At 47.0% G+C, this 21,022-nt stretch overlaps 8 protein-coding genes across 8 annotated transcripts; 5 read left to right on the top strand and 3 right to left on the bottom strand.

The window, feature by feature from the left end:
• Positions 1 to 42: 42 nt before the first annotated feature.
• HOO65_090033 (Abhydrolase domain-containing protein C22H12.03) lies at positions 43 to 1,283 on the top strand (the record flags this gene model as incomplete). Its single annotated transcript, XM_071004555.1, has 5 exons — positions 43 to 278; positions 382 to 421; positions 479 to 799; positions 873 to 1,176; positions 1,243 to 1,283. 5 exons carry the CDS (start codon positions 43 to 45, stop codon positions 1,281 to 1,283), a joined length of 942 nt encoding a protein of 313 aa, XP_070855919.1.
• Positions 1,284 to 1,712: 429 nt separating this feature from the next.
• Positions 1,713 to 3,018, bottom strand: HOO65_090032 (40S ribosomal protein eS1; the record flags this gene model as incomplete). The annotated part of the gene is made up of 5 exons (XM_071004546.1): positions 1,713 to 1,856; positions 1,965 to 2,466; positions 2,662 to 2,687; positions 2,745 to 2,829; positions 3,005 to 3,018. 5 exons carry the CDS (start codon positions 3,016 to 3,018, stop codon positions 1,713 to 1,715), a joined length of 771 nt encoding a protein of 256 aa, XP_070855918.1.
• Positions 3,019 to 4,115: 1,097 nt separating this feature from the next.
• On the bottom strand, positions 4,116 to 4,754 carry HOO65_090031 (uncharacterized protein; the record flags this gene model as incomplete). The annotated part of the gene is made up of 2 exons (XM_071004613.1): positions 4,116 to 4,213; positions 4,274 to 4,754. The coding sequence occupies 2 exons, from the start codon at positions 4,752 to 4,754 to the stop codon at positions 4,116 to 4,118; spliced, it is 579 nt and encodes a 192-aa protein (XP_070855917.1).
• Positions 4,755 to 8,295: 3,541 nt separating this feature from the next.
• HOO65_090030 (transcription elongation factor 1) lies at positions 8,296 to 9,128 on the top strand (the record flags this gene model as incomplete). The annotated part of the gene is made up of 4 exons (XM_071004592.1): positions 8,296 to 8,340; positions 8,684 to 8,822; positions 8,898 to 8,945; positions 9,031 to 9,128. The coding sequence occupies 4 exons, from the start codon at positions 8,296 to 8,298 to the stop codon at positions 9,126 to 9,128; spliced, it is 330 nt and encodes a 109-aa protein (XP_070855916.1).
• Positions 9,129 to 9,404: 276 nt separating this feature from the next.
• On the bottom strand, positions 9,405 to 10,618 carry HOO65_090029 (Uracil phosphoribosyltransferase; the record flags this gene model as incomplete). Its single annotated transcript, XM_071004557.1, has 5 exons — positions 9,405 to 9,456; positions 9,580 to 9,596; positions 9,685 to 9,839; positions 9,940 to 10,298; positions 10,470 to 10,618. The coding sequence occupies 5 exons, from the start codon at positions 10,616 to 10,618 to the stop codon at positions 9,405 to 9,407; spliced, it is 732 nt and encodes a 243-aa protein (XP_070855915.1).
• A 791-nt stretch (positions 10,619 to 11,409) lies between these two features.
• Positions 11,410 to 14,133, top strand: HOO65_090028 (rheb small monomeric gtpase; the record flags this gene model as incomplete). Its single annotated transcript, XM_071001581.1, has 1 exon — positions 11,410 to 14,133. One exon carries the CDS (start codon positions 11,410 to 11,412, stop codon positions 14,131 to 14,133), a length of 2,724 nt encoding a protein of 907 aa, XP_070855914.1.
• A 1,726-nt stretch (positions 14,134 to 15,859) lies between these two features.
• HOO65_090027 (GTP-binding protein rhb1) lies at positions 15,860 to 16,972 on the top strand (the record flags this gene model as incomplete). Its single annotated transcript, XM_071004566.1, has 4 exons — positions 15,860 to 15,905; positions 16,268 to 16,407; positions 16,518 to 16,646; positions 16,733 to 16,972. 4 exons carry the CDS (start codon positions 15,860 to 15,862, stop codon positions 16,970 to 16,972), a joined length of 555 nt encoding a protein of 184 aa, XP_070855913.1.
• Positions 16,973 to 17,986: 1,014 nt separating this feature from the next.
• HOO65_090026 (Serine--tRNA ligase cytoplasmic) lies at positions 17,987 to 20,027 on the top strand (the record flags this gene model as incomplete). The annotated part of the gene is made up of 8 exons (XM_071004477.1): positions 17,987 to 18,018; positions 18,094 to 18,135; positions 18,239 to 18,297; positions 18,497 to 18,720; positions 18,797 to 19,479; positions 19,574 to 19,674; positions 19,737 to 19,828; positions 19,908 to 20,027. The coding sequence occupies 8 exons, from the start codon at positions 17,987 to 17,989 to the stop codon at positions 20,025 to 20,027; spliced, it is 1,353 nt and encodes a 450-aa protein (XP_070855912.1).
• Between the last annotated feature and the right edge of the window lie 995 nt (positions 20,028 to 21,022).

Raw genomic sequence — 21,022 nt, 5'->3', positions numbered from 1 at the left:
TAGAGGACTAGGGGCTTCTTTTCTCTGTTGGCTCACGTCACCATGTCTTCTACGCTCCTCTCATCTGCACGCTTGTGCTGGAAACACAACGTCAAAGCTGCTTATTTCCACACTTCTACGGCTAAGACTGCCCCAATTGCTACTCTCTTTGAAAATGTGCCGACTGTTCAGCTGTCCTTTGAGATTCAGCATCCGCCGAATCCTCTTCGAGAACCACGCCCAATTGTCATGATGCATGGCTTATTTGGCTGCAAGAAGAACAACCGCACCATTAGCAAGTATGTTTGATGTCTTTTCCATTATTCTAACGTAAAACTTACACGTGCAGTGTTTGAATGTTTGCATACACATCGTGAAATTGTTGGTTGACATATGATCTAGAGTCCTTGCCCGTGAACTCAGACGCCCTGTTTACAATATCGTGAGTCCTTCTCTCTCTTCTCCACACAACTATCCATGCTTACATTGCATTGCTCAGGACCTGAGAAACCATGGAGACTCTCCTCACGCTGATCGACATGACTATATTGCCCTCGCAGCTGATGTCCATGCCTTCATAAACCATCTTGAAATGGACAAGCCCACCGTCATTGGCCATTCCATGGGTGCTAAAACCGCAATGACTCTGGCCCTAGCTGCTCCAGATGCTATTACCGATGCTATTCTTGTTGATAACTCGCCCCTAGATCAAGCACTAGGCAGTGATTTTGCAAAGTACATACAGATCATGGAGCTGATTGAACGTTCAAACGTCATGACCCGGTCTGAGGCCGATACAATTCTAGCGCCCTACGAACCAGTGAGTCTCAAGTCGCACCTAACAACGCACGCACGCAGCTTTTGCTAAACGCCGCCTTTTTTTTTTTCGACAGTCTCTTCCTGTCCGCCAGTTTCTCCTCCAGAATCTGTACCGCCCTACGCATGGTGCACCCTTCAAATTCCGCAATCCACTGGCTGTGTTGGCCAAAAGTCTCAATCACATGGGCGATTTCCCATTCAAAAACCCCAAGGAAGCCCGTTTCAAGAAGCCTTCGCTTTTTGTTCGCGGTACCAAAAGCTCATATGTCCCAGACGAAGTAATTCCTCTTATTGGCGACTTCTTCCCGCGATTCCGGATGGTTGATATTGACGCTGGTCACTGGGTGATTTCTGAAAAACCCGCAGAATTCAAAGATGGTAAGGTTCCAAATTTTAGATTGCGAGACAGGCGTTGCCGTTGCTAATTCCTTCTTTCGTCTATAGCTGTTGTCGAGTTTCTTAATCGCGATGACGGCGAATTATAAGTTATCTGACAGCGATTAGGGTCTCATTAGACACTATCCAACGATCCGCACCAAAATAGAGGGCATAGTAATCTAGTTCTGTGCCGTATATATCGGGGCTACAAAGCCGTTTGCCTAACATATACAATAGATAAATCCAGAGGGCCCTTTAGACAGGGTCATAGATAAATAGAAATCACACATACACGCAATCAGCCTCTCTTGACTTAACTTTTTGGGCCATTAAACATCACTGAATTTTTCTATCAGACCGTATTCACCAGACTTTTTTTTCTGGGCCATTGAAACCTGAGAAGGCGGACCTTGAACCTTGGGCGCCTTGATGCCGAACCCAAACAATGGCGAATGCCAATGCCTTCCACATACCCGCTGTGGGCTCACATATCGTATACGCCCGCAAATTGGTCACAAAACAACTATGTTTATTGCTTACACCTCCTCCAGGACACGCTCCTTGAACTCCCGCTCAACCTTCTGACCCTGCTCGTCAGTGGAGGACTCGCCGTGAAGGGCCATGAGGGCACCGAGATCGAACTTGGGCTGCTTGAGAAGCTTGACCTTGCGGATGTGGACCTACGAAACATAATATGTTAGAGCCAAAGTGAACCAATTTACTCATGCGCTTCTCTTGGTGAAGATTTCAGTGGCGAATGAAATGAAGTAAAGACGAAAAAAACTTACGTTCTGGAGGGGGTAGATGCCCTGGGTGGACTTCTCAATCTCACGGCCAATAACCTCAGGAATCAGCTTAGTGGTGAGCTGGGTAAGGGTGCAGCTCGAGGCCTCGCGCTGGATGATCTCGGTCATCTTGCGGCGGATAGCGCGGATCTGGGAGGAGGCGGCGTAGGTGGTCTTCTTGACCTGGTTCTGTCTCCGCTTAGTGAAGGCAATAGCGAAGAGGCGCAGCAGGTAGTCGTCGGTGGTCTTGACGGTGACGTTGGCCTCAATCAGAGTCTGCCACTTGCGAACAAGAGAGCGCAGCTTATCGGAGGTGAAGTCCAGACCGTGGAAGTTGGTCAGGCAGTTACGGCCCTGGATCTCGTCAACACGGAGGCGAACCTTGCGGAACGAGTGCTCCTCATCCTTCTGAAGGTCGGCGAGGGAAACCTCGATGACACGGCCCTTCAGGGAGTCGTTGGCGTTCTTGAGACCAGCGGTGCGGTTGACCAGGGTCTTGCCAACACTGTATTGTTAAAAACCTTGCAGTCAGTATTATTGACTACTTGGAGACGGAATATATGATGTTGATTAACGGTGAAACGTCGGTCGAATCGCTCGAATAAGCCAATTGTCTTGTTGGTATCGACCGTGTCAAGGAGCGCAACTGATAATAGCATTGACGAATATCGGGATTTTGGGGGTAGTGGTTGTAACTCACTCGCGGACGTTGAAAGGAGCAGGAGCCTGTACTTCGGGTTAGTCTTGAGTCAAATGAGAGATCGGACACACAAAGCGACGAACCTTGATCGAGTACCAGTCCTTGCGGGAGAAGGGGTCGACGGTCTTCTTCTTGAGACCCTTCTTGCCCTTAGAGAGGCGCTTGTTCCTGAAAAATTATCGCCGTCAGCATTGTCGTCCCTGATTAGTTGTGCGACTATTAGAGCGTCGTTTATGGTCGTGGCAGCAACGGTAGAACATTTGATCTCGAATTCAAATTCGAACTCAAAAAAAAACCGCAGCCAAGTTGCGCAGTATTTAGTAGGTTGGTAGGTGAGTCTTACTTTCCGACAGCCATGTTGGATAGATAATGACCCCGTCAATGATTTCGTGATGGTTGGTAGTGACGAGGGAAGAATTTCGTAGATGGGAAGGTGGGCGTTTGAGGGTGGTGGAATTTCTGGGATTTCGTCAAAATTGTGTGTGCCCGCAGCAAGTCTGTGGGCCAAAGCCAGCCCGATATGTATTGTCTCACGTGATCTGTATCGATAAGAATTAATCATGAAAAAGAGCCCCACATCTCAGCCCTCAATATCGCCACCGAACTCAGGTTGTGGCGCTCCACTTAAAATAGTGGCATAATAGTGGGTCTTATTTAATGGCGGAGTTACTGGACCTAAACAGTAGATCTGGTATTGATACGTTTCAGTGCAGAGGTCTAAGGTGCGCAAGCAATACTGGGTTCTAAATCAATTTATTTACAACCTTTGAATGATTACCAAGCAGGCTGTCGATGAAACAACATTGAAAACTGTTGAAAAGAAAAATATGTGCGAAGCAAGTGTTTCTATGTTCTGTGGGTATTCCTCCACCAATCAATCCATCCACCATCCAAGTCATAATCATTATCATAAAGAGAAAAAAAAAAGCATATAACCAACCCAAAATCCAAACCTGAATGAACAAAGAAAACTCGCTTCCGCACTGATCGCGGCTGTTATAGAAGAGGTGGGGGTATTTGTTGTGCGTATGTGCGTGGGAGGGGTATAGATGCAGAAGTGTATGTGTAGCATACTGTATGTGGTGTATGTGTGAGTCCGTGACAAAAAAGCAAAAATATGCAGTCCGTGTTCTGTAGGGAAGAAAGACAGGACGAAGACGTAGAAAAAAACAAATACCAAGCCAGTCTTTTGCCTAAAGACAAGACGGATTGGTAAGTACGGATACTGCTAGAAACGTGATGTAACAACACCATGTCACTGCAGACAAGACAATGCAGAGAAGCCTTTAAGCATGCATCAAAGCAAGAGGGAAAGGCTACTTCTATATCTCACAAACGAGATCGTAGCAGTATGCCGGCATGTTCTTGTGCTGCCTAGCACCGAAATAAGACGAGCGCAGCAGATAATAATGAGCAGCGGAACGCACGAAAAGACGAACTGAAGAGGAAACCATTCAAAGACTGAGGTCAGTCCCTTGTTCTTCCTCGCGATCATAGTCGTCTTCGCCATTCCAGCTTCCGAAGCTCGGAAAGCTGAAATAACCACCGGACACTAAAACGTGTGTTAGTATCGCTGGCACAAAAACACATTAGGGTAGTTGAGGAAACCTACAAGGCATGGGGATGTCGTTTACACCGGAATGGGAGTTGTCGGTGACAACTGAAGAAATTGTTTGAGGACTGGATGGTTCTTGCCCTGACTGGCAGATGCTAGAAGAGACGAGGGACGTAACTGGCGAAGCGAACTCAGAATGAGAATGACGAGGTTGGGACGGAACGCTGGCGACTCTGGACAGTATATCAGTGGCAGTACGAGTACGGCCGCAGCTGGACGGAGAACGTCCAACACTCTCCTTGTAGGTGGTGGTGCTGGGCTCCCCGGTGGCTTGGTTTCGTAGAAGACTAGGTCGTTTAGGAAGGTCGTCAGACACCGAGCAGCGAGAAGAAGAAGAGCTTCTTCTCCGCAGACCACCAACGTCAACAATGTTGGCAATCAAGCCAGCCATTCCAGTGTTGTATCCGATGCCAAAGCTAGACTGGAGGGAAGAGTCTACCGAAGAGCGGTAGCGCGAGCTAAAGGGGCTAGAGACCATGAGGAAAAGTTTAAAGGTTGCGTATGGTATATCAACCAGATGATGAGAGTATATAAAACAGTCGAAAAAAAGTGTCGTATACCCAAGCGCTAGTTTAAGAGTCCAGTTGCCCGAATCGGTGGAAAAGACGTAGAAAACGCAATATATAACGGTCAATGGAGAAAGACAGAAAGTTATCAACAGAGTATCTATGCAGAGGTAGAAGGGTAGAATAAAGAAGAATGGAAGACTAGTAGATGCAGAAGGAGATATGAGGAGATATAAGGAGCGGAGGGAAAGAGTAAGAGGGCAGGAGCGTAATAAGAAATAGGAAAGTACGAGGGAGCTGGTTGGGTTATACACAAGCGGTCAGGGCCCTGCGAATTAACTCCCAGCTCATTATTTCTAAGCCTTGGGTCCTGGTTACTTTCACGCTTTAGGCCCTAAGTTAAAATAAAATCTCAGGAAAGCGGGAAAAGAAAAATGGGGACAAAATGGCATACAAGCACAAAAGGAGCCAAGGCCAGCACAGCACGTAAAATAGTGGGGCTTGAGAGTTGGTCCAAGGTTCTGGAATAGGCGTGATTTCCATCTTTGCTCTTCTTAATCCCTTTCCTTTCCTTTCCTGCCGCCTTCTGACCCCTATTTTATTTGATTTTATCTACGTGGCCAATTACTGCTTGCCAAATTTTATGGACAGCCTTCAAATTCGAGCCTAACCACCCCATCCCATGACTTGGCTGTTTGGAAATGCAATAGGTAGAAATAGAAAAACAAAGAATTATCTTGCTACACCTCATATGGAGGTGCTATTATAGCGTCCCTATCTAACAAAGGCCTTGGCTTAGTCTTTGGAACCCCATCCATATTCGGCTTCTAGCCCGTTCTCTTCATTCTCCTCACAGCCCTCTTCCGAGCCGGGTATAGTAGCATCTGATGGGATGATGGGCTTATGGGCACCAATGATCCGGGTCGCCATGCTCTTTTGTAGAGCCAACTCCAATTTCTTCTCTTTTCGCCGTTCGGGTCGCATTTCTCTGTTTATTCGTCTTCGATCTGGATGTATCTTCTCTCCTTTTCTCCATGCTGCCGCGCCATTCTTGTGTCTTTGTCGTTGTTTCTTGCCTTTGTGAATACTTGGACAAATGATAACTTGCTTGGCCGAGGGGCAAAGATTATGTTACTCTGTGTATACTTGATAGAGGATGTACGTAAGCGCTCAAGCACCTGTGCCTCTCTGGTGTTTTTTTTGTGTCATGTTCCATACCAAAGCAAAAATAAGCGTGAGTATTACAAGAAAATACAGTAATCAAAGCCAAGGTCACATCTTTCGAAGTGCTGAGCTGAAATGGCTAGGCCAGTGCAATTCATGATTTGGAGACCCGGTGTTATCATGATTGCATACATCTTTGTGCACAATTACTTGATCACATACAACTGGACATACATACATACATACATACATACAGGCTTGCTAACCCCGCCCTCAGCTTTCGCTCTTCCCCCCTCCTCCTCCGTAAACCCACCCACTCATTCATCGCACGTCACTTCGCTTCGCCCCCCCTCTCTCTTTTTCCGTCTTTTGTCTATTTAGGCTTTCTTTCAGTTCCATTCAGGCACACCCACATCAACGACGATCACATGCGCTCATAGTGCTCTTTTCATCTAAGATTTGGCATTGGATGTCTAGGAAACCGATCCTTATTTTTCGTGTTTTCCACTCCCAGAAATCATTCTCATCGGGAAAGAGATGTACTGTTTTCACTCCATATCACAAGAGAGTAAGAAACAACTATATGGGTGGATTTATGTGCATCTTGACTCATGCAAACATGCAAGCATTTAGCTGTGCAGCATCGGCAAGGGAAATGGGAAGGGAGGAAATGCGGAGGCTTACTGTTTGCACAAGTACTTGTCAGCCCAGGTTTGACTTTGGGGCCTCTAGCCTGCCAACAACCCACAACAATAGAGGCTCATGAGACGCCGTATGTGTTGTCAGTACCACCAATACGCCGCTTTTGTATTCATTCCTTCTAACTCTTCTCCAACCCAAGTTTGCCCAAACACCATCAGAGGACAGTGGTTGGTACTTTCTTACAATGGAGTGCCTTGCGCTCCCTCTATGAATGTCATTTGCTATTCCTTAAACCCTATGTCCTCTCTTTAGCCGCTTTTCCGTTTGCTCTTTGCGTCAGAGTACTAAGTGACTTCGATTCCTCGGTCAAATGCAATGAAGGAGAAGTACCACGTGAAAAGGCGGTCATGCCGATTCTTGTGTGAGCCTGGTTATTTAGCACTATTCCTTTCTAGAAGCCCGCCCGCCCGCCCCCCTTCAATGTTAAGCAACTACCAACGGGGTCTCTCCCTTCTTTCCCTGCCAATGGCATACCGCCTTTTCCAAGAACACAGTCAGCCCCGCATTTAGTTGGGGCCTCCTCTCCCTTTTCACCTCCACACTTGATCTAGCCTTCCTATAATTACAATGCCATCTTTTTGTGGACCCCTAATTCCCTCCCCTTCAGCACCCAGGGTCTACTCCTTTCTTTTTATCTAGACACACTTTTCCAAGCTCCGCCTCCCAACACAGGAAATATGTAGAAAGAAAAAAAAAAATACTCTTCGAGTTCTTTGCATCTACAACCCGCATCATCTCTTTTTCCTGACACTTTGAACTCCCCCACGTAGTCCATCTAATTAATTCGGTGCTAGAATGGCTATGCCTTGTTTTACAGCTCAAACCATAGCTGCAAGTTGATCGTTCTCCTCGTAGGGCACTGATTTTTCCACGTGCCCATACTCTTCTGAGCCCAGTGGCTTGTTTGTCTAAATTTACAGGACGCGCCCGTTGCACTTGTCTCCGTGTTTTGTGCCCGTAGACAGAGTATCCAAGAGTCTCAATCAGCCACCATTCGATACTTGATTTTCTCGATGTGTGCGGCGTAGTATTTTGCCCAACGTTGCATGTAGAGGGTAGCACAAGGGTTGTATTAGCTCATGATGTAACTAACCCTTATGAATGCAACAACGCTTTCCTAGTTCAATACAAATGAACCATGGAGTCAACGATGGCCAGATCTTTGACTTTTGACACTGTTATTTTATTTTCATTGTCATAAATAAACAGACGTTTAATATGTACCAGACATTAAAAAGCACAAAGCACAAAAAAAGGCTTTACTGTGTCTGATTATGTGCAACTTTCTACAAAATAAGAGCATATTTTTTTCATTGAGCATGATCACGTGCCAGGCCAGGTGCCAAAACGCCACCCAAAACGCCCGCCACAACTTTAGTCTAGCGCCACTGGAAATCTTAGAGTTCTATGCAGGAAATCCGAGCTTCTTAGACTTTTACTAGCGACTATATATAAAACGAGTCGCATTCCCCTCTATTTTTTTTCGCTGCTCGGCTGACAACATATTTAAGCGTCTTGATCTTGAAAACTCTTTCTTCCTAATCTACATCTACTGCTACGGCGAACTTACGAACTCCTCAGAATCGCGACATATTACTTTTTTGATAAAGTGACACCAATCAAATACTGTACAGAACAGTTGTCGGCATGGGCAAACGCAAGTCTTCCAGCAAGCCCCAGGGGCCAAAGAAGGTTAGTTTGGCGGCGAGAAGAGACGACGCGACACGAGTCCTACAATGAATGATATATACTTTGTTGGGACAAAACTATGTCACTGTTCAAGAAAAAAAATGTTTCATGGTCGGTTGGCGCACATGAAATCATGTATATATATACATAGGGCAGTTCTAGGCGCTGTTATACTGATCTAGAGCGGAAGAAGTGGGTGGGGGATCATGAGGCCAATGGCCGCCGGATGTTGTTCATAGGCTTCTTGACACGATGACATCACACTTCGATGCGTCTAATTTTTTTGCAGCGTTTTTATTTCTTTTCCTTTCGTTTACTAATACGTCTAAACATAACCGTCATACAGAGTGATCCTCTTCCGACGACCTTTCTGTGTCTCTTCTGCAACCATGAGGATGCCGTCACCGTTAAGATTAACCGCCGTGGCGGAGTTGGCAACCTCAATTGTAATATTTGTGGTCAGACGTTTCAGTGCGCTATCAATTGTGAGTTATCACGATCTAGGCATGGGATAACCGGGAAAAACAAAAAGGGCTACTGGCTAACTCTTCGAACTATAGACTTATCTGCACCTGTGGATGTGTACAGTGACTGGGTAGATGCCGCTGGTAAGTCTAGACACAAAAATGTGAAATCACGGCATATACCTGCCAGAAATGCTAACATTTGCCTCTTTTTTTCTTCCGTTTCTAGACGCCGTTACTTCAAACACCAAGACTGGTGGCCAGTTCACTTCGCGTCCAGCTCGGAAGCAACAACTCGATGAGATTGCCGATGACGATGATTATTAAACCGAACCGCGGGTCCATATCAAATCGAACGGCTACTTGCGGGCCTTGTTTCAATCCAGTTTGCGAGGGAATCTATAAATGATCCATGCGAAGTTGCATTGCTCTCCATCTTAGTCTTGTTTTCTATTTTTACTACTGGGACACACAGCACAGCGTTTGTTTTAATATCAGAAAACACATTTACCCTTATAACTTGTGCTTAAATCTTTGTTCGGTGGTAGGTTTAGGAATACGAAGCACCACGGGTGAAGAAAGATATATATCCTCGGACTGTGCTCATAGAGTATAGAAACGGTCGCCAAAGTCTCCAAGACCAGGAACAATGTAACTAAAATGCGTTAGTAAAGCTGTTTGCAGAGAGTGTAGATGATAGTTGGACTGCAGGCGTATCTCAGGATGCATTGTCAATTTTGGAGGGGGTGACCTCTGTGATATAACTTCATTGACTTACTTCTTTTCATCTAGACCCTGCGTGTGAAAAAAAAAAAAAAAAAAAAAGTTAGCAGTGTTTATCGGCAAAAGTCTAGCAAAATAAAAGTGTTTACACTGCACTTACCTCATCAATGAAAGCAGTAACAACGCGGAGCTTGGGGAACTTGGTAGCAAAGTTCTCAACACCCTTAGGACTGGCTATCAGGTTTAAGAATAGGATGCGTTCCTCTGGCACACCTCTTGACTTGAGAACCTCGACAGCCATAATGGCCGAGCCTCCTGCACCGAAACGTTAGTAGGCAGATATAAACTCATAGGCGACGTGAAATCCACAGATGACTTCTGCGTTATTTAGTGTTGTGATCTCTTTTTCTCTTACCAGTCGCAAACATTGGATCCAGTAGCAGAACCCATCTCTTGTTGATGTCGTCAGGAAGCTTGTCGTAGAAAAGCTTGGGCTCAGCGGTTTCCTCATCACGCTGGATAAGAATCTTGCCAATTCTCACAGAACGACAGCAGTCACGAAGACCCTGCTCCATAGCTTCACCCGCACGCATGATTGAGACACCGCAAATCTTTCCCTGGAACATGAGGCCAGAGTAGGTCCGCCCAACGGGAGTAGTGACATCATGGGAAACGACGGGAAGGTGGTTGAGGCCTTCTTCAACTAGGAGGCGGATGATTCTGTTGGAGTAGAAGACAAAGTCTGCTCTTTGGGTATCCTTATTGCGGATGACACTGGGTTGGGATAGAATATAAGTAAGTGCATTGGATACATAAAAGCTTAAAAAAGCCAACATGTTCTCGACGAACAACGCTTAGCTTTTCATAGCTAGATAGCGGAAGCCAAGAAGGTAACCGATAGCTTCGAAGGTCTAGATACAAGCAGTCTCAAGCCTAATTACTTACGTCAAAAGAGCAATGAGTTGTGGGGTTTGCGGCAGCACATGCACATTATCAAAGGGAACGGTCTTTGAAACCGTAGCCGAGGGGTTTTGGAAGTTTTCGTTGTTAGAGTAGCTGACAGGAACGACGGGCGCGGAGCTTTCACTCTCCATGATGAAAACGGGAAACAGGGACAAAGACAAGAAGGAATTGGGAGGAATTGGCGGTGAGAGAGTAGAGATGTATAAGAATGGGGAAAGAAGAAAGGGACACAGTCTACGGGCAAGTGTCGATGAGCAAGTGTCGATGAGCAAGTGTTCCACAAGGTCAGTGTGTGTTCAGGTTACTGTAGATCTGGGGGTCAACAAGTGCTGTCTTGGAAGCTTCAGCCCCAGTTAATTGGCCTGGGGCTTAGTTGAAAAAAAGCGCTTCTTGGGTATGCATTTAGCTAAGCCATGCAAGGCTGCACTACTCGAAATGCATATAGCGGGGTAAGAATTCAACTATTACTGCCTCTGATTGGGCTATTTTGTTGGAGACAATTGCTACATGGATCACCCTAGAACCCGCTTTTGCCTTGCCTTTCCATTATGTAGCTCACCTTGGCTGGTGGTAATTAAGTTTGTCTATTACATCAGCACTTGAACGAAGGGCTTACAGGCAACTTGGAGCCTCTTTGTCTCCTCTCTTTTTGCTTGGCCCTCTTGATGATTCATGACTGCTACTAGTGATTAATTGTGTCCCTACGTTTCGTTGTGATTTAGCTCTCACATAGTCCTCTACGACTTGTTCTCTCCGGCAACAAGCCAGCCACCAAAAGACATCATCAAAGCGCTTTTTTTTTTCTCACTATTACTGACGAACTGAGCCTCCTTGTGTGACCTTGCCACCTCTTCCTAACAGCAATCTCGATCGCAATCGTGTCCTTGCAACTCTAATACTTGCATATGGCATGGATAAAAAGATGACGACTTATGGAGATATGGCCCCGAAAAAGCGCGCTTTTAACAAAGCCTTTGCGCCGCCAAGCAAACAGCCGCATGCCGATTCTCCCTCTTCCTCGAAAGCAGGGGCGACAGCTCCTGATTCGACCTCATCGTCGGCCTCAGCTGCCGCTTCAGCCTCGCTCTACGACTTTGACTTTGACGATGTTGATGCCTCGGCGTCTATAGCAGCACGCAAGACGCTGTTACAGCCGTCTTCACTAACGGGGGCCAAGAAAGCGTCAGCATCCTCAATAATGCCGAAAACAAGATCCCTTTCCTCTAAACACCATCGCTCTATTTCCGACGTCGCGTCTTCTCAAGATCGTGCATCTAAACACAGCGACCCCCCATCTGTCACACAACCGGCAAAGCCCGCCAGGAAGACACGTCCGCGATCTTCTGTTTTGACTTCGCGACCTGCCCCACAGAGCAATTCTGTTGCCGAAGCCACTGCTGCTACCACCGCGATCCCTCTCGCTACCTTTCCGCCCCCTCAAAGATCACCAACGCGGACCTATTCAGGCCAGAGAAAGGTTGCATCACTTTCTCGCTCCCAGACGACTCCTGCCACGGCGACAAACAGACTAACAAAGCCACCAACACTACATCGAGCTGCTGTATCTGATCTATATGATCTTCCTATGGAGGATGCACCTCCATGTCGAAAAATTACCACTCGCTGTGTTTCTTCCACACAACCCGCACCGGTTGTGACCCCAGAGAAACCTTCTAGGTCCCAGAAAGCAACACCTAAATCCGCGTCAAAGCCCGCTTACCAAGCGGTCGGCTCCTCTAATGGCAATGGTCGGATTGATTCCTACTTTAGCAAGGCATCTAATGCGCCTGCTAACCAGAAGAGAGAGAATATATCAGCATCATCAGCGGCGTCCAGCCATTCCCTTGACCGAAAGCCATTGCAAGGGACGTCTCAAATTTCTGCTGATACTCCAACTTCCGAGTCACCTACGAAGAAAACGCCAATACGGAACCGTTCTGTCTATCCATCCCAAAACAAGTCACCACTAAGAGCCGATGCGAAAACAACACCGAAATCTTACAAGATGACGGAAATGTCTCCTCAAAACAGAACTGTAAACCCTGCTCATGAGGCTAGTGCACAAGCAAACCCGCCTATGAAGCGCCGGCGTCTTATCGATACTCTTGCGGCTCAGATGGAAAGCAGCTCAGAGTCTGAAAGCGAGTCTTTTAATTCTGAGTTTAGGAATAGCGATAGCAAGGCAATATCTCAAAGTCCCATCCACAGTTCAACCAACAGGTTCGACCAACCACAGAACCGAAATACATTCCAGGCAGGTCCCCGGATCAGAACAAGAGGGCCCAAAGTCACATATGCCATGCAGAGATCTATCCGGGCTGACCCTAACGAAAATGATCCCAACCACGATCCCTTTGCCGTCCCTATTCTGCCCTCGATCTCAAGTCCTAAGAAAGACAAAGATTCTTTTGACTTTGGCGATGGGCCAGAAAGTGATGACGAGGGTGGCCTGGCCAAAGGCGCAATTCGCAGTGTCCATGAATTGCGTATGGCTGGAGCAAACAACCGGTTTGCAGACCAGATAGACGATTTATTTGATCGTATTGGGACACCGTCTCCTAAACCGACGTCAATGAGGCGCAACGCACTTCTGGAGTTGGCGTCACATATTAAAACGAAAACCTTTTCTCGCCAGTTCCGTGATAACGGGGCCGAGGGCCGTCTTTTTGCCAACATTGGCCAGGAGACGGATACTGTGAGTGGCTTTGCTTTGGTTGCAATTCTCCTTACGCTACTATCGTCATACTCAATACCTCACGTGCTTCCGCTTTTGCAGGAGAACAAAGTGGTTCATTTTCTAGAGGGGCTTCTACAAAGCACGGAAAGCATCATCGAACTTTCACATCAACGCCGGACAAACTTGTCACGGAATGGCAAAGCAGCCGTAGCTAGTGTTAAGTCCGACTTGATTCGGCTGCCAATATGGAAAGGCTCGACATTGCCCAAGGACCTGTCGCCTCGTACTCTGGCCCTTAAATTTATGGATCTGCATTGCAAACCGGCCGATCTGGGGAATTTCGTTATTTCGTCCAAGAGCATGGGCGACACGTTGTTTTCTATCCTTCATCAGTATTCGGACCACGAATGGCAGGAAGATGCATCGGCTGATGAGAAGCTTGATTGCTTGCTGGCATCATCAGTTCTGGGGGCTCATGCCATGGGCTTCCAGGACTCGAGCCTCAAGTCTCACTGGAATAACAATCATCTGCCTGTGGTGGTGGCTGTAACTGACATGACCTTGTCCCATTCAAAGTTTGGCCCGTTTGAACATGCCATACTGCGACTAACGCTCAATCTGTCCAACAACAACCCAGGGGCTGCTACAGCTACTGGTCTCCTTGCTCTATTTAAGAACCTTGCGGCTACTGTCTGCACGACATTTGGCTTAGTGAAGGATAATCTTGGGAAGCATGATCTAAATAGCGATTTCTCGCCGTTTACCAAGCTTGTGCTAGTTTTGGGGGCCATGATCAATTTCTGTGAGCACTGCCCGCCGGTGCGGCATTCGGTTGATGACTGGGATGAGGAAGACTCTCCTGTGGATGGATTGATTGGTATTTTTTTGCAGAGCCATATGGCGACATATCAGGTGTGTTTGGTTGCGGTTTCTTTGACGCTCTATTTTCGTCGTCTCTACATGTGCTAACCTGTGTTTTCTTTTTCCTTCCAGGCCGACTCGGTCGAAAAGATGCAGCTGAACGTGGGGTTTGGCTACCTGGCGATCTTATTAGGGTACTTGTGCCTTTCCCGCTCAGTTCGCCGTAAGCTCGAAGTGCGTAGTGCGGGCAAGGGCCTCGGCGATCTGAGAGATACAGTGCGGGAATTTATGATTATGCAGTGTAAGGTTGACAATGGAGGGGGGGGCGGCAGTGACCATGTACAGCGGCTTCAAAAGCTGCTGGACGAACTTGAGATGGGCATCTAGAAAGGTATAGGTATGGATGGATATAGTGTGTGCATTGGGGGGGGGGGGGGGTTCTTTTTTGGTTAGTGAAACTACCGAGAGGTGACCTGCTTTTATGATAAGTCGTGTTTGCGGTGCCTCAGTACAAACAGAAAAGCGTGTTTTCCGGCCGTTTCCTGGTTCATGTCTTGTCTTTGGTTGTTCCCCGGTTTAGAAGATTGGGAGAGTTGGGATCAAGGCAAGGTGGGGGAGCCAAGCAACGAGTCTTTTGCTCTCACTATTTTTCTTGCCTTGTTTTGACTAGCCGTATTTTTGGATTCTCTATTCCTTATCTGACGATGGCCGTAACATATGCACTGGGAATATAAAGGACAAAGGGATTTGTGTTCGGTTGCTTGCATATACACCTACTTACTATACATGTAGCTGCCAACTTCGGGGCCAACTTCGGGGCCAACTTGTCGGCTGGCTCTGCGCAAATCCAGCCCAGCCTTATCTTCAGCTTTTGCCCTCGAGACCTTATCTTGGTGTTTGTATGTATACATACATTTTTGCTGTGCATAGAAATCCGCCACTCAAGCTCAGGCTAGGCTCCGAGCTGCAGCTTTAGCGCTACAGTTACTGCTGCGTCCCCTTCTTTTGCTACTACTACTGCTATGGCAAAGATGGCTAGGTACAAGGCTGCTAAAAACCTAAGCATGGCAGTGAAAACAAGGCTAATATATCCCCTCCCGCCTGTTATCTCGGCACCATGCTTATGCTGTTTCCGGCCGAGCTCTGCATTGAGTCGAATCGACCTGAGTTAAGGTGAGGGGTGAGGGGTGAGGGGTGAGGTGAGCTTAAGACCTGACACACAGCGTGTGTGCTTTTATAGGGTCGAGCTGTCATGCTCTGGCATTCCCTAGAGCTCGCTCCATTCTTCGCTCACGATTTCTCATTTATTTCCGCCTTTCCGCCTTTTTGCTTCTTTTACTTTTGATCTTTCCTTCATCCTTGGCTCTGCATTTTCCCCATCGTCCGCCTGTGATCTTTGCCTGCTCAATTTTGATCATCCACATTTCCATAGGTATCCCTCCCTACCTAGTGTCCATCCATCCCTGCTAAGCATGGCTATTTAGGCCTTGTGCTTTTTTTTTTTTTTCCCTTCCTAATTTTTGGGCTGTCATTATTCCCTTGTTCTATCCACTTCTCGCTCTTATTTACTGGCAATTCGCTCGATTCTTTGGAATTTGGAGCTTGGGCGACTCAAACTCGGATTCAGAACAAGCTTATTCATCGGCCTGCCCTCTGCTTCTCCTCTCTCGCCTATCGCATCGGCGAACTCTATCTCGGTGATACTTTTCTCCCCTCTCTACTCCTCACTCGCTCTCACCCTCGCCCTCGCCCTAGCCGTCGCTCTCGCTCTCGCTCTCGCTTTCGCCTCTTGCCTCTTTCCATTTTTTTTTAATTCTTTTCTTATTCCGCCAAAATGGCTAAGCAGCGTAAGATGGCGTTGGTTGGCAGCCGTTCCGTTGGTAAGTGGTTTATTTGCTCTTATCTCGGCTTGTCATGTCATTTTTGAATTATGCCATGGCCCGGGTTTGTTCACTGTATGCAATCACAGAGGGGGATCAAGTGCGGAAGAGCGGAAGAGCGGAAGAAAGAAGGCCGAAAAAGAAGGCCGAAAAAGATGAAAAGCAGAAAAAAACATCCAGACAGCGCTCGACAGGGCACTGAGGCAAGCCCATCAAACGTGCGGGCTGCATGGCATATAAACTACCAGGCTCACATATTCCCTCTGCTTATGTGCTTGCCCCGTCCTTTCCCTGTCCGTCCGTAGTGAAACCGACGAGAACAAGGCAAATATACCCCTCTCTAACGTCTACTCGCTCCCTAGGCAAGTCCTCTATTGCTGTTCAGTTCACCGAAGGCCACTTCGTTGACAGCTACTACCCAACTATTGAAAACACCTTTATCAAGCCCTTGAGGTTCAAGGGCCAGGAGTACCAAGCAGAGATCGTTGATACCGCTGGATTAGTGAGTCTTGACCGTCGCTCATTTTCTCTTCTGTCTTTCAAGAACAATCTACATCAGCTTTTCTCGTTCACCTACTTTCTGCAGCTCTAACAACCCGTCTTTTTCTGCAGGATGAGTATAGCATTCTCAATTCCAAGCACTTCATTGGCACGCATGGTTACTTGATGGTCTACTCAGTCGCATCGCTCACGTCGTTTGAGATGATCCAGGTGATTCGTGATAAGATTCTGAACCAGTTGGTTAGTCGATCGATCTTTCATGCCGCTACTGCTACTTTTCCTCCGCTTTCCTTGTCTCGTACATGACAAACTCTAACATACTATAGGGCACCGAAGATGTTCCCATTACCATTGTTGGCAACAAGTCGGACCTACGGCCGGAGCAAAGGCAGGTCTCAGTTGAAGACGGCAAGAAACTTGCCGTGAAATGGGGCTGTGCTTGGACTGAGGCCAGTGCTCGTTACAACGAGAACATCACCAAGGCTTTCGAGCTCATGATTGGGGAGATTGAAAAGTCACAAAGCCCCGACGAGCCCGCTGCTGCAAAGCAGTGTGTGTTGATGTAAAATCTGGCTCCCCCCCCCCCCCCCCCCCCCTACGATAATTGCTGTTATGCTCGGTGAGCCTTGCCATGCCTTTACAAATGTATAGCTAGCTCGCTCGCTGGGTCCATGTCCTTTTCAGCTCTCCCTCTCAGATTTCACTATCCATTTCCATGCTTTTTGTACCCTTTCATACCACAGTGGCGGGAGCTACTACCTGGTTTTAAGCCTGAATTTGTTTTATTGATGTGCCATTTATTACTCTTTTTTCTTTGTCTGCATCATAACTGACTGGCTGTTTCTGCGTTTTCTCTCTGTTATCAACCAATATTTGTTCACTAATTACTTGTACTCCGTATGTTTTCTTCAGACTTAATTTAAAGAACAGCTTAATAGGCTTAATATAGATTGCATGTATTCTCTATTCTACTTAATATATATACATATGTTTGCGTTTGTTGCTGCACATGACCTTGGCCTTCATGCTTTATGTCGGCAAGTTTCCTATATTCGCCTGTCATCATCCGTCCAACTGGTTTTATATTCATACCAAGTCATGTATGGCAGAACTTCCTCATAGGCCCTGATGGTCGCCCTATATTGCTCGTGTTATCCAGTCTTTGAAACAACCATCCTTCTCTATCTCTCATGACCATGGCTGTGTGATACGGCATTGACATAAAACCCTAGTCTTACGGTACGGATAACCCTTATCTGTACTGTGTACGAGCCCCTGCAAAAAAAACTGTCAGAAACTGCCCCTCAATCCTAGGTTGTTGGACCTTGTACCACCACCCCCGCGCCTTGTTGGAAAGAAAAAAAAAGCAACTGCCTTGTGCTTGATGGGAATCGATTAGCCTCCTGAGTCACCAGATAAGATCTAGTGTCCTGAGAAATTCCTATCCTTGATACAGAAGGTGCGCGTCGCGGTATTGTAGCCTTGTTTGAAGCTAAACCTTTCTTTTTCTCTCTTGAATACTCATATCTTGAATCGTTCTACCAAACTATCGAGCTCCTGCCGCTCGACCCAATTGTACAATGCTTGACATCCAGGACTTCATTACCGAGCGGTTCGTCTTCAAACACCTTTGCAACGCCATTTCACGCCCATGGATAGCATAGCTAATCATAACATCTCACGATAGGGGCGGTAACCCCGACGCCATCCGTGCGTCTCAGAAGGCTCGGTAAGTGAACTACCTTTCTCTCTTATTCCCTCCTGGCCCATCTATTCTTATTCTGCCTGGCATATCTGGGAGGTGAACCGGAAGGAAAGCTGACATCAGGTAGCGGTGCCTCCGTCGAAATTGTTGATGAAATCATTGAACTGTGGCAGGATCACAGAAAAAGTAAGTCTTGTTTAGCTAATTACCCTACCCGCGAGGATTTGTCTTGAAGTTTGTAAACTAACCAATCATCTCTTTTTGACTGTAGCTTTATATGGTCAGTTTTGCACCAAATACAACGGCTCGACCGCTATCCCTTCTCAAGACCCCCCCGCCTGTTGAGACTCATAACCGGCTGTTCTTCCTCTGACACATGACATAGCCGCAACCCAGCTTGGCAGCAAGATTAATGCCGTCCAAAAGGAAATTGGCGCCAAGAAGAAGGCAAAGGAAAACGCCGACGAACTCCTTCAGCAGAAGATTGCCTTGGAAAAGGAGAAGAAGGAGCTTTTGAATGCAGCCGAAGAGAAGCAGACTGTTCTGCGTAACAAGGTTCGGACTGTAGGCAATATTGTCCACTCGTCTGTCCCCGTGTCCATGACTGAGGTAAGTCTTGGTATCTGTTTGGAGTTCTATTGTTGCCAAGGGGGGCAACTCATGATAACATAAAATCGTCACTTAGGATGACAACGAGACTGTCCGCACGTGGGCGCCCGAAGGGTACATGATCGAAAAGAAGTCAGTACTGTCTCACCATGAGGTTCTTGCTCGGCTAGATGGCTACGACCCGGAACGTGGTGTCAAGGTCATGGGTCACCGTGGCTACTTCCTGCGCAAGTGGGGTGTATTCCTTAACCAGGCCTTGATCAACTACGGCCTCGAGTTTTTGCACAACAAGGGCTACACGCCCCTCCAGACTCCCCAGATGATGGTCAAGGACTACATGGCCAAAACCTCACAGCTGTCTCAGTTTGACGATGAGCTGTACAAGGTGTCGGATGGTGAGCCCCAGAACGACAAGTACCTCATTGCTACCTCGGAGCAGCCTATTTCCGCTTTCCATGCTGGCGAGTGGCTGCTGACTTCTCAGCTGCCGATCAAGTATGCCGGCTACTCTACCTGCTATCGCCGTGAGGCGGGCAATGGTAAAGATGCTTGGGGCATTTTCCGTGTCCACCAGTTCGAGAAGGTTGAGCAGTTTGTGCTTACAGACCCTGAAAAGTCATGGGAGGCATTTGACGAAATGATCAACAGCTCTGAGGAGTTTTATCAATCCTTGGGGTTGGCGTATCGTGTCGTAGCCATTGTCTCTTCTGAGCTGAACAACGCTGCAGCAAAGAAATACGATCTAGAGGCGTGGTTCCCGTAAGTTTCTTATATTCTCGGCCGGCTGTTGCCTATTCTGTTGCTTGACGTTTTCCAAGAATTTTGCCTGTACTGACCAGTCTCCCCCAAACAGCCACCAGGGCGAGTACCGTGAGCTTGTGTCGTGCTCCAACTGCTTGGACTACCAATCGCGTGAGCTAGATATCCGTTTTGGAGCCAAGACACAGACTGATGGTGAGGACACCTGTTCCTTTTTCTTTTCGTGCGTGGCACACACAATTACTAACAAGCTGCAGTCCGCATCAAATATGTCCACTGTCTGAACTCGACGCTTACCGCGACGACGAGAACGCTCTCATGCATAATTGAGAACAACCAAACGGCCGAGGTAAGAATAAGAAAGCCGTAATATGGCTGCTGTATTTGTATCAACTTGCTTACTAACCAATATTTGCTATCAACGATAGGGTATCAACATCCCCGAGCCTCTCCGCAAGTATATTCCTGGTGCTCCTGCCTTTATTCCCTTCGAGAAGGAACTGGCCCCCGAGCCGGCCGCCAAGGCCCTGCCAAACCGCAAGAAATAGGGCAAAAGTCTATAGGAAGCAAGTTCAAAGGAAGCCATGTTTCAATTGAAAGTGTAAAAGGCGTTGCCGTAACCTCGCTTGCATCATTGGAATATCGACATGAATACTCGGCTAGGGTGTAACGCGCAAGGCCTGCAAAATTTCAAATGGGCAGTTACGTGACATACCATGTATGTAGCCGTAGTTGGTTTGGGTCATTTGCAGCCAGCCGATAGATTTTAGTGATCCAAGGTACAAATTGGACACCCGGGTTCACACAAGCGCTCGATTGTCTTCTTTGCATACGAATTTGTGGTGGAACAGCGTATTTTTTGGCGTAGGGAAAGTGGAATTAACCAAACGAGCAACTGTTGTAACTTGCATCAGTCGAAGCAGTTGGTTGCGGTTGTGACGATGGCTGCCGTGTTTGGATGTACTTGCCTTATTTTTGTTCGTGTAGTGTATCTACGCGTACCTTCCCTTCTTCTTTCTGTTTATGGGACAAAATCTTTTACCTGTTTTTTTTTATTATTTTAATTTACGAGAGCACGTGAAGCCTTTTTAGTTCTCTTCTTCCCCGTCTCCTACACTTTTACCTCTTTTTCTTTCTTTCATCTTTCCCTCATGTTTTTCCTGTCTATCTTTGTCTATCGCCAGTCGGTTCTTCACAAACTTTCCGCCCCATGCTTGCATCGCTGCTTCTGGCTAAGTCGGCAATTATCGCGCCCTTTTTTTTTTCTTCCTCACATCTACTGTAGAGTTGCCTGCTTCTCTTTCTATTCACTCTTTTCTTAATCTTATGACACTATAGATGTTTACATATCAATACCCTCTCGTTTGCCCATTCTGTGGGTTTGAAGGGGCTGAGTATGTAATGCTCGTGGTAAGTTGAGGTCAATCTATTGGCTTAATGGTATTCCTTGTCTAAAGCCTCTAAAGCTTGGGCCAGGATTAATACCATATAGTAGAATAGTACTGTACGTTACCGACAAAGCAGAGCCAACCATTCCCCCTTG

This window comes from Ceratocystis lukuohia (genome assembly GCF_044167205.1).
Source record: "Ceratocystis lukuohia strain C4212 chromosome Unknown Supercontig9_pilon, whole genome shotgun sequence".
In the NCBI taxonomy this organism is placed as follows: Eukaryota; Fungi; Ascomycota; class Sordariomycetes; order Microascales; family Ceratocystidaceae; genus Ceratocystis; species Ceratocystis lukuohia.
The sequence above is the reverse complement of the archived record's forward strand: the minus strand, read 5'-3'. Positions and strand labels throughout refer to the sequence as shown.